General features: G+C 36.4%; 2 protein-coding genes across 3 annotated transcripts in view; both read left to right on the top strand.

Moving 5' to 3' along the window:
• Window positions 1-17965, top strand: part of LOC309501927 (protein NLRC3-like) — a 60954-nt gene that overhangs the window by 12854 nt on the left and 30135 nt on the right. Inside the window, exon 7 of the mRNA XM_082174218.1 lies at window positions 9315-9485. Within this exon, the coding sequence (XP_082030344.1) occupies window positions 9315-9485 (171 nt within the window). The remainder of the gene's footprint in view (window positions 1-9314; window positions 9486-17965) is intronic.
• LOC309501906 (uncharacterized protein) overlaps window positions 1-17965 on the top strand; it is a 482458-nt gene that overhangs the window by 442185 nt on the left and 22308 nt on the right. The gene's annotated exons all lie outside the window — the stretch shown is intronic.

Genomic DNA, 17965 nt, shown 5'->3' with positions numbered 1-17965 from the left:
GTGTCAGAGAGAGAGAGGCACGGGCGCGATCGAACGGTGGAAACATAAAAACATACTCCGTCATTTTCATACAGGACATCATTAAAACGGCAAAAAGTGTTTAGCCTACTTATATTTGTGTAAAACACAACATTGTGCTTTTGTCAAACTGTAAACTCTTGTCAAACTGACTGTCACCCAAAATCACACACACACACACACACACACACACACACACACACACACACACACACACACAGTTTAAAAGCAAAAATGATCTCATCTTTTGGACATTCATCATATTGCATTGGTTTTCATTTCTTGTCCTAAAACAGCACAAATCTGTTTATTTTTAAGTTACACATTCTACATTGAATAAAACAGAAAATCAAATCATGTTTTTAATGGTAGTATTATTTTATACAGAAATAAATTATTTATAATTCAGATGAGAATAAAGTTAAAGTTAATTAAAATTTTAAGGAAACAAATATATTGATCTGAAATATAGCAAATTAATTTTAAATTCATTCAGGTTACCAAACATATCTCAAGGTCTTTTGAATAAAGGGTGGCAGTCTTTCATTATCAGCTGTTGTTGTGGACTATATGGAGAAGTATTTGTTCTCCATTTGAGTGAGATGTTTTTATGTGGCTAATTGTGCAAAGTGCTTCCATATATTTTCCATATATTAGTAGTATTAGTTCAAGAATAAAATAAAAATATCGGATTGATATCGGTATCGGCAAATAGCCAAAGCTGCGGCATCGGTATCGGTATCGGAAGTGAAAAAGTGGTATCGGGACATCCCTAGTGAAGGTATTTTGGTCCATTTGTCTCACTCATCTGTAACGTAAACTGTATATCTGACTCTGGGTCAATGCGAATTAGCTCAAGGATATAGGGAATTTGGAAATATTAATAATCATAACTCATGGTCATAATTCATAAATCGCATATACATTTACTTTATCAATTATCGAGATTACCTTGTTCTGAACTGGTCTAGTCATCAGTCATTCGTCCAGCGAATAAATGTAAGATTATCACAGTTAAGAAGGGGTATCCCGTTTACAAACTCCAAGAAAGTTTATCTTCTGGCCGTGAAACATAAAACTTTTGGGTTTATGATTTAAAACTACTCAAAGTAGTCTATAATATCGAGCGTGTAGCTTAGATCTTTTGCATTTCATTGACTTTATAAGGGTGGATTTTCAAACACAGAGACAGTCAAAGTATGAATGGGTTTTAATAAATGTCAAGGTTACATAAGCTACAACTATAAACGTACGTAAAAATGCAAACGATAAAACAAACAAACATTTAAACAAACAAGAACATAAGAAATAACGCCATCAGAGTGAATGAAATGAAAGAGAGAAAATAAGGAGAGAGAGAAAGGAAGTAGCTGGTAATTATTACAGACAGAAACCTAATTTCAAGAGGCACCTGGAATCAGCTTTAGAATGATCAGTAGCCTACTTGCAAGTTGGTTCTCTGTTCGAGTGATGCTGAGAGGCAGGAAGCGCGGACGGTGTCCTGTGGGTGCTGCGTCTTCTGGTGTCTCGGGAAGCTTAAAAGGCTCACTGAATGTAACGTTACCGAGAAAAGTCAGATCATTTCCCTTGTGGAGGGGAAAGGCGAGTGTGAACTTAGTTGCAAAGGACGGCGGGGCAGCTCCTACATGACGCAGAGGTATGCGTCCCAGAGAGAGGGAGGCCAAGGCCTGTTCCACTGGTTCCGTAGAGGAGAAGCGCTGCTCGTGGAGGAGAAGAAGCAGTGTAAGAGTTGAGAGGACGAAGATGAGAGAGGGTCTCTACTTTTAAAGGGCATCTGCTTACGCCCTCTTTTTGGGACAACAGCAAATCGGATCTTCTGATCTGAAGCGGGATAAAAGTTTCTTTGTTTGTGAAGAAACGCCTCCTTTGACTGTGTCATGTGAGAGATAGAATTCGTATTTTCTCTTTCGGAAAGATAATACCCATAAGAATACATTTCATTGTAATCTCATACATATATGCAATTCCGTGAGATCACTACGATTAGAATGATACCAGAAATGGTGTGTACAGAATATGGGATTACAGATATGCATTTCAAATGTAGAATTCTGAGCATTTTAGGTGTCAATTGATTTCTATGATAGAACATAGACATCTCAATCTGCCATGGAAATTATACACACATAAAAATACATATCAAAAGCATTGCTTTTGGATCATATGTGGACATTTCTGTTTCAAAGTCCACGAGTGTTCTTGTGCGTGTGTGTTGAATGTGTGGGATGACTCCTCAGTCTCCCGGGGGTGTTGTAAAGCGTTATCCTATATCAAAAGGGGGGTCAGATTACAAGACCATGTTCCTATTTGAGAACATTACTTAGGAGAAACACTCCCAAGTTACAAATCAGACACTCATAACCATCACATAACAGGCTAACCAGTTATGCAACGCACAAACCTATCAAATACATCTTAGTAATGACTCACATGCTGAGTGTAAAGAAACGTTTGTGTGTGTGTGTGTGTGTTCTCCTCGGGTTACACACAGATGTATTTGTTTGAAGCTCACCGCGTGGTGTGGCTTGTTGGTTTTAAAGAGGGCTCATGCGCTCATGTGCCATAAAAACCTTCTCTAGTGAGTCATAAAAAGACGGTCCACGCAGACTTAGAGGAGTCAGTGCAGGACGTGAACGGACCTCTTGTCTTCTCAGACAACGAAGGATGTGTTTGCGAGATCAGGATTCACTAATTCAGAACATCTGGCCGGATGTCATTGTCATTGTTGTTACACATCCTTGCAAAGCTGCTTCAGCTCAGTGACATTTGTAGGCTTTCCAGCATGGACTTTATTGGGCCATTCCCAAACTTTAATTTTCAAATTTTCCGACCATTTTCAGGTTGCTTTCAGAGCTGGGGTGTGTTTCCCGTACAACAATATAACTCGATGCTTCACTACCATAGTACTATGCATCGTTGAAGAAATCAGCTAGCTAGTCACAACTGTTTCCCGAAACCATATTGTCGCAAAGTGGTTGTTCAACCACGTTGGTTTATGACGTCACGCATGTGGTGGAGTAATAACTTCTTTTAACCCTCTGGGGTCTGAGGGATTTTGGGGTCCTTGAGATGTTCTGACATGCCCTGACATTTGTGCTTTTTTCAGTTGCTTATAAACATATTAATGGCAAAGGTATAATTACACTCTATTTAGCACAAACAGGGCTACCATAATATGTGAGCAACACATATTAATGTGCCTAGAAAATTACAGGCAGGTGATTTTTTCAGGGTTGGAGCTAAACTCTGTAGGACAGTGACCCTCCAGGACCGAAGTTGCCCATCCCTGATCTAAAGAAAGCTTGAAATGTCTTTAAACGAACTAATTAAAAACCAAAAGAAATGGGCTACTCTCTGATTATGTAATCCATGATGTGCATTTCTCTCTATAGGCGCGTTCACTACGGATATGGCGATCGTCAACTTCATCTTTGCAGCCGACACTGACAGAAAACACTAGTTTATCAATAAAAATCAATGTCACCGGATTTACAAATGCACATCTTGCTTGTTGCACGCACACATATTGGGCCCTATTTTAACGATCTGAAACGCAAGTGTCAAAGCGCAAAGCGCAAGTAACTTTGTGGGCGGGTCTCGGCGCTGTTGCTATTTTCCCGGCGGGATAAATGACTATTGCGCCAGGCGCAAATCTAAAATGGGTTGGTCTGAAGTAGCTTCATTATTCATAGGTGTGGTTTGGGCGTAACGTGAAATAAACCAATCAGAGCGTCATCTCACATTCCCTTTAAGAGCAAACGCGCTTTTTCCATAGCGGATTGCTATTGAAACGGCGGATTTGCCAGGCGCGCGCCAGGAGCGGTTCACAGCCAAGGAGAGCAACGCTCTCGTCACGGCCGTAAAAGAGAGAAGTTACATTGAAATGGAGAAACCCACCCAAATTAACTTCGGTTAAACAGGCGTATGATAATTTGGGTAAATGTGTAAGCTAGATGTATGCTTTTATAATAAATAGTCTATCTATCTATCTATCTATCTATCTATCGTAATAATGTATTCAAAAATGAAAACTGCTGCTTCTGTGTAGATGAGAGAATCAAAGTGTAGGCTATGTGCGTTGTGCACACGCTACATTGATTATGGCCAAGCATGCGCCCTTAAAATAGCATATGAATAACATGCGCAACGCGCCACTGACTTTAAAGGGGTGGTTGATTGTGATTTCACTTTTTTCATTTTAAATAGTGTGTAATGTTGCTGTTGGTGCATGAACATTATCTGCAAAGTTGCTGCGCTGAAAGTTCAACGTAAGCAGAGATATCGTCTTTTAAAAATCAGGAAGTTTAATGCCTACAAAAACGACTCGAATGGGACTACAACGAGATACTTCCCGGGTTTTATACGTAGCTAACCCATGCAAAAAAGGGGGCATGGCCATATTTCTGCGGCTTTGTCGAAGAGGAAGAGTTATAGTGGAGAGCTGTAGCCATGCCGTCGAAAGTGTGTTATTTTCACCCAGCTGCCAGGTCTTCTGTGTTCGGGCTTCATATGGACGCTGTAGTTCGTCAACAATGGCTAAAATTTATGTTTGATTATGTTCCTGAAAATGTCAATCGTAATAGCTCTCTGTGCTGCGCATTTTACGGAAGACAGCTTCCAGAATCTCCACGAATTCAATGCCGGATTCAACAAGAAACTCTTACTAAAACATGAAGCAGTTCCAACTTTACAACCAGAGACAACAGTTGTTGGGCCACAACCTGTAAGTAAGACTTAATCATTTTAAATGTATTTGCATGTATAATTTCAGACGTAATGTTTTAGTTTTATCAAGGACGTAAACAAATGCCAGCGCTGGCTTCAGTAGCCACTTACACGTACAAACGCGTACAAACATTTTGAACCTGAATTTGTAATTATGTACTAATTTTGTAAATGTATTTTCCATGTATATTTTATGACGATCGATTTGATCAGGAACGTAAACCAATGCCAACGCTGTTTGTTTATAGCCAGTTAGTTCGATGCTATTTTGTGTGTATAAGACAAACGTGTATAAAGTTACAAAAAATTATATAGCCTAATCGCAACAGCAAACTTCAGCTGCTGAAGTTAAAACAATAACTTTAAAAAACTGTATTACTCAGTCATTTATTCAGTTATATTAAATGTTTAATCAGGAGAAAACCGTATCTCAAAAGCTAACAAGCAGCAGTAGCATTTTCAAGTAACAGCATATCGGAATTCATATATAATAATAGTAGATTAGAATAGAATAATAATAATAATAAAAAATTTACCATTCAGAAACGTTTTGTAAGAGCCGTGTTTGCGGAGGTTGCTTGACTCTCTTCATTGCCGCTTTCTGGGTCTGATCTGGCTCAAACTGATGGGCGTGAAGTTTCCGGACAACATGCACTACGCAGTTTAGCCAATTACAACACACCGGCCCAACTAACCAATCTGAGCCCATTGCCTGTTTCCGAGGGAGTGGTTTCATAGAATCAGGAAGTCAACCAGTCGTTCAAATGACAGAGGAGAAAGCAGCTTACAATAAAGGTGAAATTTATGAAAAATAAGACTTAAAAAAAACAAAAAACCCCGAAGACATGTTATATTGCACCCCACAAACACAATCATGCAAAGAAAAAAAGCAGTAAACCACCCCTTTAAACTATTTTTTCCTGGTTAGTGGCGCAATTGTTTTCTAAACCTGCAAAATAGCATGAATGAACGTTTGCGCCGGAACACGCCTCCTCTTTGCGCTGAACCGCCCCCGGGAGCGCAAGTGTATTTCCTAACTTACCGACGTGCTTCTGTGGAGGGAAAAGTCCGCTTTGCGCGGGTGCAAAATAGGAATGATACATGCGTCGGTGTACAAAGTCACTTGCGCTGGGTGCAAGATAGGGCCCATTATGTCGAAATAACAATATATTATGTTGAAATAACATTACTAATAATAATCAATCTTTAAAAATATTTGATTGAATGCTGAATGTTGTGCTTGCTCAATTTAATAAAATTATACTTTAACCCCCTGAGGTCTACGGTATCGCCGGCGATACCAGCTCGCTTTTTTTTTGTCAATGTAAAAGAAACTCATAAATACTCTGTTGACTTTGATTTTCCATAGGAGTTTCATACATCAATCGATTCTGTTAAATGTGTATTATTTTTGTGTATACTCACAATAAAAACAAAGTGTTGTGCTTTTTGCCAAATAAAGAAAAATAAACACGAAGCGAGTTCTGCCTTCTCTCTGCCAGTGAAGTCCATTCTGAAACGCGTCCGAAAATTAACAATAACTGAGCGAATACTCAGTCAAACAGGCATACAGACACACAGGCATGAAGCTTGAATTTTCTTCTTTTAAATGAAGTAATTTATATCAAAAAACAAATATTCTAATCTTGTGAAATCTGTATTAAAAGAGAGCGATTCCAGTCGAGCTCATCTCATCTCATTACGTTATAATCGGCCCCGCCCACGGAGAGCGCGCGCTATTCAAACGCAAATGACTGAGACGATCCCATACAAACTGTGAACGCCCCCATATCAGCTCGAGAAAACACATCAAGTTTATTCAGATAAGTGTAGTTGTCTACACTGTCTCGCAGTGCTGTGAGGAATAATAATAATGGAAAACTTACCTCAGAAGTGCTGGTATTTCGAGGAGCAACGGATGGAATTATGTAGTAAGTTTTTTTTTTCATTCTCAAGTAAATCGCGTTTCTGTGTGAATGAATGAACGCAGAGATGCGCTGTTTACCACAACTCGCAAAAAGACGGTTTAAATTTGAATTGCGTTTCTGTGTGTGAATAAATGATCTGCTTTTAACAAACTATTTAGCTATACTGAGTAAAATCGATTGAAATATGTTGAAATAAAATGTATTTGTATAAGCAACGTATTAAACTGCAAATTAACATTTATATTCCTTATAATAAAAACGAAAGACCTATGTTACAGACATATGAAAGACAACATTTCGTTGATTAGTTTTGGATAGATTACACATTTTTACTGTAAAATATCTGCCACCTCAAATAAGCTTTTGTTTGCCAATTTTTGCTAATATGTTAAATATAGTATGTTTTGTCAATGTAGGCTATATTCGAAGTTTGAAATATGTATGATAAAATGTATACTTTAGTTTTTACAAAGAAAGATTACACTTCAATTGTTGTTGTAATTGTAACCTTTTTAATAAAAAAAAATATATATTTACAAGGTAGATGTAAACAAATTTTAAAAGGTAAATATAAGCATTTTCTTTAAATAATTTTTATTGTGTTTTATTATTGACAAATTTGGGGAGAGGATACATATTCCAAAACTGAAAATACAGTATGAGAATTAACTGCACAATTAATAGACATGTTTTCCTTGGATATTATACAATTTGCAAGCAAAATTTGTGAAAAAAAAAAAATTGACATGCTTCCAACTGTGAACCAATTTGGTAGAATATATATATATATATATATACTGTATATATATTGCTCTTGCATTCTTTCTTGTGGCTATAGGTGACACACCTGAATGAATGGCTCATTAAGTATGCGGGCCCCATTGTCTCCTGAGGTGTGAATCACTACATATGCATGATGCTGTTGAATGGTTGACGCCCCTTGCGCATATTGCCTTTACAAACAAAAAGTGTTTTACAAGATTTAAATCAATGTATTGTGTTATGTGAATGATAAGGGCAGGATGATTTTCACATCATTTTGAAGAAAAAATTCTAGGCAAAGACATCAATTAGTCAAAAGTCTTATTGACACGTATTTAGTATGTGTTTTGTGGCCTTATTTCAGAAACTTTAGTTTTTAGTTTTTTCAATAACCATGCATAAACATTATTCTCTCAAAAATACAAACATGTACATGCATGTTGCTCACATATTATGGTAGCCCTGTTTGTGCTAAATAGAGTGTAATTATACCTTTGCCATTAATATGTTTATAAGCAACTGAAAAAAGCACAAATGTCAGGGCATGTCAGAACATCTCAAGGACCCCAAAAACCCCTCAGACCTCAGAGGGTTAATTGTGACAGTTAAAATAATTTAATATTAAATATTAAGTGGCCAATGTTTGTAATAGTATTTATATATAATATATCTAGCACCCCTCAGTACCTGCATTAAAAAATTGTCTGGCGCCGCCCCTGGTTATAATGGCCCAAATGGTCGGGTTTAAATGGGGCTCATAATGACAGCTAATGTGTCGGTTCGGGCCGGGCTTAAATTTAAAGGGTAACTAAACCCTAAACCAACTTTTTTTAGTTAATGATCTGTAAGACTGGGGCTTTATTAGTGCTGTTCATTGATTCAAATAAGTTTGTTGACATTTGGGTATAAATTGTTTTAATTCTACAATATATGGTTTAAAAACGTCTGAGTGCTGCCCTCTTCAGATTGAACGGTGGCTACTGCAGTTGAATTTTCCTATTGGAAGTTGTGGTGCCGCCTGACGTAATCAGGCACCAGCTCACCACACCCTTGGCATAGGCTCAGCCCCTGGTATAAAAACATCTTGTAAAACCACTGTAGCGGGTCAGGAGTTGGAATTGCGAGTATTGAAAATTATCAAAATAGCGTATATTAGCATCTAGTTAGCATAGCATTTATATAGTGATTTAGATTATTTCGTGTAGACAGGTAGTTAATTAGCATAGTTGTACGTGGGATTGCTTCTCCAACGCAATGGAGGTGGAAATAGGCTTCTCCAAACAGCTAGCGCTGAAAAGCGGCGTAGTGACAAACGCTGCTCCTCATGCATGGACTCCAGAGGCGTCTTGATGTGAGTGAGCATACATATTGAATCATTTAAACTTTTTTTCAGGAGCACGTTTCTAAACTTAAACAAAACTCAACGAATATTAGTCACACAGGCATAAGCAATAAAATCTTTATAAACATCTCTGCTATTAAATCATATAATTAAAAACGAAAACAAATATCTGTTTATGTAATCTGTATGAAAAGATAGAGATGTCAGTCGTTCTCATGGCAACTCATTATCTGCTAATGTGAACATGCCTACAGAGAGCGCGCACTATTGAAACGCTGGTGTCAGATGTACGCCCTATATCCTATAGCTATAAATCTTAACACAAACAATCCTTTTTAAAACATGCTTCATTATATCTAGGAAATTTGTCAATTAATAAAAATACTAATGTACAGGAAATAGTAGTTTTTGAAGATGAATGTTAGTTTAACTCAGACTCTTTGCTATGTATTTAATATTTGTATATAGAAAATGTATTGTATGTGTTCCATCTAATTCTGTGTTGTGAATTATTTTAGGTTAAATGATTGTAACTTAACAGACAAAAGCTGTTCAGCTCTGGCTGCAGTTCTTGGATCAGATACCAATCTGAAAGAGCTGAACATGAAAAATAATAATCTGCAGGATTCAGGAGTGAAGCTGCTCTGCACTGGACTGAAGAATATAAAGTGTAAATTGGAGATACTGAGGTAAGTTGAGCCACAGGAGTCACATGACTAAAGTAAGGTGCAATGACTGACAGGACGATCCCGGAGGCTAAAAGTTATGCATAAAATTTGCATTTCTTTGTTTAATATACGTAAGTTTGTCTTTGTTTTATTGTTGTTGTGTTTTTCATTCAAAATAATAATGAGCCACAAACTAAGCATTTGTTTTAAAATCCAAATATTTTTTATTTATTTGTTACAACGTGGGTATAGCATATCATCCTTATTAATTTTGTTAAGAAAAGTCCAATATTTAATAATTAAGTGAACTTATCATTGTACTATTTTATTATTGATGTATTTCATTAATACTAATGAACCACAAACTACGCATTTGTTTTAAATTTAGGGGAAAATCCAAAGACCTTCATTTATCAGTGTTACAATGGGGGTATACTATGCCATCTGTCTTATTTGTTTAGTTGATAAAAGTTAATATAAATGTTATACATTTATATAAATGTATATAAATGTTCAATATAAGCAAGGTTGTCATTGTGCCCTTTTATTTATTAATATTGAAGTGACATTAAGCATTCATTTTGTGCTGCACTGTAATGCAAATAATTTCAGGGGATTATAATATTTAGTGGATAAAGTATTTTCTATATATGTATATTCTACTTATAAGTTAATTGTGGTGTTTTTGTTTATAGTAATTTATAATTTAGTGATTTAATCATTATTTGCATACCTAGTGTTGAGTCAGAATTCAGATGATTCTGTTAGAGCTGGTGAATCTGCCACAGAAAGGAGGGTGAAATCTGGTAGAAATCACTTATCTTAAGATTGTATATAACAGGATTAATGTATTTCAGTGCTTTTGAGGAAGCTGTGCATCTTTGATTCTGCTTTCAGCTTTGCAGCTAGTCTCGACTAAACACTTCCTGTGGTGTAAAACTTCCTGAGTGTTTTACACCACTGTGAAGGTATTTTGGTCCATTTGTCTCACTCATCTGTAACGTAAACTGTATATCTGACTCTGGGTCAATGCGAATTAGCTCAAGGATATAGGGAATTTGGAAATATTAATAATCATAACTCATGGTCTTAATTCATAAATCGCATATACATTTACTTTATCAATTATCGAGATTACCTCGTTCTGAACTGGTCTAGTCATCAGTCATTCGTCCAGCGAATAAATGTAAGATTATCACAGTTAAGAAGGGGTATCCCGTTTACAAACTCCAAGAAAGTTTATCTTCTGGCCGTGAAACATAAAACTTTTGGGTTTATGAATTAAAACTACTCAAAGTAGTCTATAATATCGAGCGTGTAGCTTAGATCTTTTGCATTTCATTGACTTTATAAGGGTGGATTTTCAAACACAGAGACAGTCAAAGTATGAATGGGTTTTAATAAATGTCAAGGTTACATAAGCTACAACTATAAACGTACGTAAAAATGCAAACGATAAAACAAACAAACATTTAAACAAACAAGAACATAAGAAATAACGTGATCAGAGTGAATGAAATGAAAGAGAGAAAATAAGGAGAGAGAGAAAGGAAGTAGCTGGTAATTATTACAGACAGAAACCTAATTTCAAGAGGCACCTGGAATCAGCTTTAGAATGATCAGTAGCCTACTTGCAAGTTGGTTCTCTGTTCGAGTGATGCTGAGAGGCAGGAAGCATTGCTTTTGGATCATATGTGGACATTTCTGTTTCAAAGTCCACGAGTGTTCTTGTGCGTGTGTGTTGAATGTGTGGGATGACTCCTCAGTCTCCCGGGGGTGTTGTAAAGCGTTATCCTATATCAAAAGGGGGGTCAGATTACAAGACCATGTTCCTATTTGAGAACATTACTTAGGAGAAACACTCCCAAATACAAATCAGACACTCATAACCATCACATAACAGGCTAACCAGTTATGCAACGCACAAACCTATCAAATACATCTTAGTAATGACTCACATGCTGAGTGTAAAGAAACGTTTGTGTGTGTGTGTGTGTGTTCTCCTCGGGTTACACACAGATGTATTTGTTTGAAGCTCACCGCGTGGTGCGGCTTGTTGGTTTTAAAGAGGGCTCATGCGCTCATGTGCCATAAAAACCTTCTCTAGTGAGTCATAAAAAGACGGTCCACGCAGACTTAGAGGAGTCAGTGCAGGACGTGAACGGACCTCTTGTCTTCTCAGACAACGAAGGATGTGTTTGCGAGATCAGGATTCACTAATTCAGAACATCTGGCCGGATGTCATTGTCATTGTTGTTACACATCCTTGCAAAGCTGCTTCAGCTCAGTGACATTTGTAGGCTTTCCAGCATGGACTTTATTGGGCCATTCCCAAACTTTAATTTTCAAATTTCCCGACCATTTTCAGGTTGCTTTCAGAGCTGGGGTGTGTTTCCCGTACAACAATATAACTCGATGCTTCACTACCATAGTACTATGCATCGTTGAAGAAATCAGCTAGCTAGTCACAACTGTTTCCCGAAACCATATTGTCGCAAAGTGGTTGTTCAACCACGTTGGTTTATGACGTCACGCATGTGGTGGAGTAATAACTTCTTTTAACCCTCTGGGGTCTGAGGGATTTTGGGGTCCTTGAGATGTTCTGACATGCCCTGACATTTGTGCTTTTTTCAGTTGCTTATAAACATATTAATGGCAAAGGTATAATTACACTCTATTTAGCACAAACAGGGCTACCATAATATGTGAGCAACATGCATGTACATGTTTGTATTTTTGAGAGAATAATGTTTATGCATGGTTTTTGAAAAAAAAAAAAAAAAACTAAAGTTTCTGAAATAAGGCCACAAAACACATACTAAATATGTGTCAATAAGACTTTTGACTAATGGATGTCGTTGCCTAGAGTTTTTTTCTTCAAAATGATGTGAAAATCATCCTACCTAATCATTCACATAACACAATACATTGATTTAAATCTTGTAAAACACTTTTTGTTTGTAAAGGCAATATGCGCAAGGGGCGTCAACGATTCAACAGCATCATGCATATGTAGTGGTTCACACCTCAGGAGACAATGGGGCCCGCATACTTAATGAGCCATTCATTCAGGTGTGTCACCTATAGCCACAAGAAAGAATGCAAGAGCAATACATATATATATATATATTCTACCAAATTGGTTCACAGTTGGAAGCATGTCAATTTTTTTTTTACAAATTGTGCTTGCAAATTGTATAATATCCAAGGAAAACATGTCTAGTAATTGTGCAGTTAATTCTCATACTGTATTTTCAGTTTTGGAATATGTATCCTCTCCCCAAATTTGTCAATAATAAAACACAATAAAAATTATTTAAAGAAAAGGCTTATATTTACCTTTTAAAATTTGTTTACATCTACCTTGTAAATATTTTTTTTTATTAAAAAGATTACAATTACAACAACAATTGAAGTGTAATCTTTCTTTGTAAAAACTAAAGTATACATTTTATCATACATATTTCAAAGTTAAGGATTCATTACTTAGAATATAGCCTACATTGACAAAACATACTATATTTAACATATTAGCAAAAATTGGCAAACAAAAGCTTATTTGAGGTGGCAGATATTTTACAGTAAAAATGTGTAATCTATCCAAAACTAATCAACGAAATTTTGTCTTTCATTTGTCTGTAACATCGGTCTTTCGTTTTTATTATAAGGAATATAAATGTTAATTTGCAGTTTAATACGTTGCTTATACAAATACATTTTATTTCAACATATTTCAGTCGATTTTTACTCAGTATAGCAAAATAGTTTGCTAAAAGCAGATCATTCATTCACACACAGAAACGCAATTCAAATTTAAACCGTCTTTTTGCGAGTTGTGGTAAACAGCGCATCTCTGCCGTTCATTCATTCACACAGAAACGCGATTTACTTGAGAATGGAAAAAAAAACTTACTACAGTATTCATACCTGCAAACTTGTCGCTTTTCGGCGACAATCGCCGTTTTCTTGGTCAATTGGGTCATTTACGTGAATCGCGTAGAACCGGAGAGTTTTTTTGGCGGCGGACGGGTATTGTTTCTCACAGTAAACTGCCATGCAGGCTAGAATTGCGAAACAACATTATTGGATAATTCTTATAATTTACATTTCCCTGGGCCAATCGGAATCTTAGCACTTTTTCTCTTGGCCAATCGGAATCTTAGCACTTGCGTCATAATCTTGAAGCACACACACCATGATGACACACGCAGCGTCAACAACAGCTGAGCTCGCCATTTGCCTGGCTACCGTGCGAGTCTAATGGAAACTCACGCATGAATTTTCCTGCATTGAACTTGTTTTAACGCCCGCCAAAGTGAATTTTTGTCCCGCCAAAGTCTTATTTGATCGGTGAGTAATGTAGATGAACGGCTGCGTTTGTGACAGGGCGCATGTTTTAACTAAAAGAATGACCAGAGAGAGAGAGAGAGCCGGTCGCGCGCGCGCATTCTCTGTGTAAACGACTTCACCGTCTCCAAACTAGGTGCTGTGTTGCTCTCTCTCCCTCGCACATATTAATCAAAATAAATCGACACGGTGGTAAAAGGTCGGAAGACCAAAGTTTCGTGTGGAGCATTCGGAGATTTTTTTTCCCTGAATTATACTGCTGGGTGTGAATTGTGCTAAATAAGTTTCCTTATCTTCTCTGAAAAGCGTTCCGGACATTCAGCTGACATAAAACAACACTTTAATTAAACGAAATAAAACTATACAGTGATGAAATGTTTTCTATGTTGACAACACAAATCTTGGATGTCCATGTCCTAACTGCTGGGATAATCACACAACGCGCACGACACGTCCAATTCGCGAACTAATAATGACTCCTTTGAACCGATTAATTTTGATGAATCGTTAAAACAACTGATCTTTCCAACAGTGAACTCAGGAGACGTCTGAATCGGTGTATAACTAATCAGTAACACTTTACAATAAGGTTCTATTTATTACATACATTATATAAAAAGTACAGTTTGCTAACTCAAGCTTAAACTTTAAAATAAATAAAACCACTTTTTTTAAAAGCATTTTAACCTGTTAAGCTGCAACGCCACTTTTGAAAAATCCCCAGAAATGACATACCCAAACTGAAACAGATACAGTTCATGAACCCTTTGCACTAAAAGCACAAGTATGATCTCATTTGAAAGCTGACACCTGGTAGTTTATTGTAAATGTAGAATTAATTATTGTCATAATGAAAAAAACATTTTTTAAATAGCTTCAAAGTTTTGTAAAGTTATTAGAAATTTATTTTTATTAAACATATTCATGAAAATAAAATTGAAGTGGGCCCTGGAGCAATCTAGAAATGCACTGCAGCTAAAGCCACATGTGTGACCATGTTATATTTAAAATCTGAAAATGATAAGTCTAAAACTCTGTATTTGGTTAAATGTTTTTCAAGATCATGTCAAATTACTTTATTTTGATTAGACTCTAAAAATGCTACTGATGTTTAGCCATCATCTAAGTCATCTATTCAGTCTATTGTCTCTATTGTTTTGTGGTGCAAACGAGCCCCATTCAGTCTCAGTCTCCCCAGTACACATTCACACACCTCTCCAGCCTGGTTATGGATCTAAATATGCATATCTTTTGTCTGCATTATAGTTACTAACGACTGGCTATTCACAGGCTATTCATAGGGTTTCAATCCCTAATTTATTTTATCAAAGTTCTCACTTATATTTGAAACTGTATCAAATGCACTAAAACATTTCAGAAAAGCATTACTATTTAGAAAAAAACCCCATAAAAGAATAACTTCTAGGTGACAGGTGCACCTGAGCTAGCTAGCATGTTAGCTTAGCACACCATCAATACACGACCATTTATGAGATTAAAACTATGTTTGTGCTTCAAACTTATTTTATAACGCAAGTCGATTGTTTTAAATAATCTTCTGTGATCTAATTTGGCTTCAGATAAAAAAAAAATCAGAAAGAAAATATATTATTTATAGTATGCACGATGATAAAGTCTATATCGATTAGCATTATATTATAAATATAATCTATTATTATAAAAATACCTGGCATTGCTTGAAGAACACTCAAATATCAAATATCATTTGCAATCATGTTTATTGTCTTCAAAACGTCTGTATCTGCATATTACAGCGATCTCTGTGTTAGCTTTGTGTGTAGCTGCTATCAGTGACGTCCTTGAAGGTCACATGATTATATCTCTTCTTCATGTTCCATATATGGAGTATTATTGTGCATATAGCGCCCTCAGGCTATAGGTATGAATTGAAAACACAGCACATCTCAGTAAGAAGCGCTCATAATGATTACATCGACGCATTTGGGTATAAATTCAATAAATATTATTCCTGTCTATAGAAATATGATGTGAATCTATGAGAATATATCAATATTTCTCCAAGTCTGCACATTTTTGAGCTAAAAGCCCTGAGGGACGTTGTTTTGTGAATCGCTGTCATGACAACAGCACGGAGTTTTTTTTTTATGAATGGACCAGCTGACGGTCATAATTCATATTAAAGGGATCAACGCATTTTTCCATTTCATAACTCCTGACACAAAATAAGACATAACTGTCACTATAAGTTTCTCAGAATACAATAGTTGTCAAATACTGAAACTTGAGTCTTATATCTTTTTAATGATGTATAGTTTGTCAAGGTAAAACATTTAATCTGATAGTAACTTTGAACTAAATAAATAAAAAAACGCTTCAGTGCGCCGACGCACTGGTGAGGGTTAACAGGTTAAACATTTTTCCACACAGTGCTATCAAGAATCGATAAGAGAATCGTTAAAGAATTGGATCGATAATCAGAATCGTCAGTGGCATTATTATTGATAAAATCTTATCAAATCCCATCCCTATGTGAAGACAGTAAAATTATAATCAAACATTAAAGAACATACATGTTTTTTAATATATTTTTTTTTAAGAGTAAAAAGATGCTAACATGAGGTCTTATTGTGTCACTGTCAGTCTTGTTACATCAGTGCAAAACTAGGGTATGCAGATTAATAATTATTATTATACATCATTCATCAGCATGCATTGATTAATCCCATGGCATGTATAAAAAAAAAAGTTAGTCCCCCCCCCGGTCACCTTTTTTAGTCTGAGGAGTTTGCAGGTCTGAGTATTCCATCCGTTGCTCCTCGAAATACCAGCACTTCTGAGGTACATTTTCCATTATTATTATTCCTCACAGCGCTGTGAGACAGTGTAAACAAGTACAATGATCTGAATAAACTTGATGTGTTTTCTCGAGCTGATATGTGGGCGTTCACAGGTTTGTATGGGATTGCCTCAGTCATTTGCGTTTGAATAGCGCAAGGAATGGCACAAAGGTCTCTGTCTTTGGATCATTGTTTTCAATGTGCTCTTTTGTCATTTGTATTTTTGGATTGTGTTGTAAATAAATCCAAACAATCTAAAAGCCATTCTTTTTTAAATCTCCTCATTCTTTGTGCAAGGTTGCTCTGAATGACAGGGCCTGATCGCTCCTAATAGGGCAGTTAGGGGAGTGTCTTTGTCTTTCTCAGGTGTTAAAGCCTTACATATTCATGAGATCATCACGCCTCTTCGCATATGGCTTTGTCACACAAAACACGTCTTAGAAATTTTAAATCAATATATTGTCTTATCTGAATGAGCAGTCAGGGTGATTTTCACATAGTTTTGGAGCAAATATTCTAGGCTATGTCATACAATTTTCAAAAGTCTTGTGAAGAAATAATCAGTATGGGTTTCATGGCCTTATTTCAGTGAGAACTTTTTTTTGTATTTTCACAAACCACGCATAAATGTCATTATCTCAAAACTACAAACTTTTACATACATGCTGCTGATATATTATTGTAGCAGAGTTTGTGCTGAATACAGTGTAATTAGACTTTAGCCATGAAAATGTCACTAGTAACAGAAAAAAACACAAATGTCAGAGCATGTCAGAACACCTCCAGAGCCCAGAAAACAGCTCAGACCTCAGAGGGTTAATGATAGATGATATAAATTACAGACATGGCACCTGAGGACTATTTCCTATTTTTCTCAGTTATTTTGCTTTATTTCCAGATTCAATCATAGGCTCGTTCTTACTTAGTAGAGCACGTTCGCACATGCACAGTCTTCAAAAACGGTGCTTTAAATCTCAGACGTAAATGACATTTGTATGTATTCTAAATAAAAGACACTGGTTGTACTGAATGCCAGCTTACTTATTTTGCTCAAGATAAGGATTTATTAAGTCCACATGTCATGCAATCTAGAAACTATGCTTCTAACCACAGCTCGAGAGCTGTCATTCCAACTACACAACTTTGAGATGCTGTTTGCGAATGTTCATTGGAACGATGGTTTCGGGAAACACAGACACCTTGAACTATGCTGATAATGATGGAACTTGCGAACATAGTTGGCTAACGGTGCTTTCGGGAAACGCACCCCTGTACAGTTTTAGATAATTGCAATCTTGAAAGGGATGTTGATGTCTAACATATTAAAGTTCTCTG

The sequence above is a fragment of the Leuciscus leuciscus genome (genome assembly GCF_965113295.1).
Source record: "Leuciscus leuciscus genome assembly, chromosome: 6".
Lineage (NCBI taxonomy): Eukaryota > Metazoa > Chordata > Actinopteri > Cypriniformes > Leuciscidae > Leuciscus > Leuciscus leuciscus.
The sequence above is the reverse complement of the archived record's forward strand: the minus strand, read 5'-3'. Positions and strand labels throughout refer to the sequence as shown.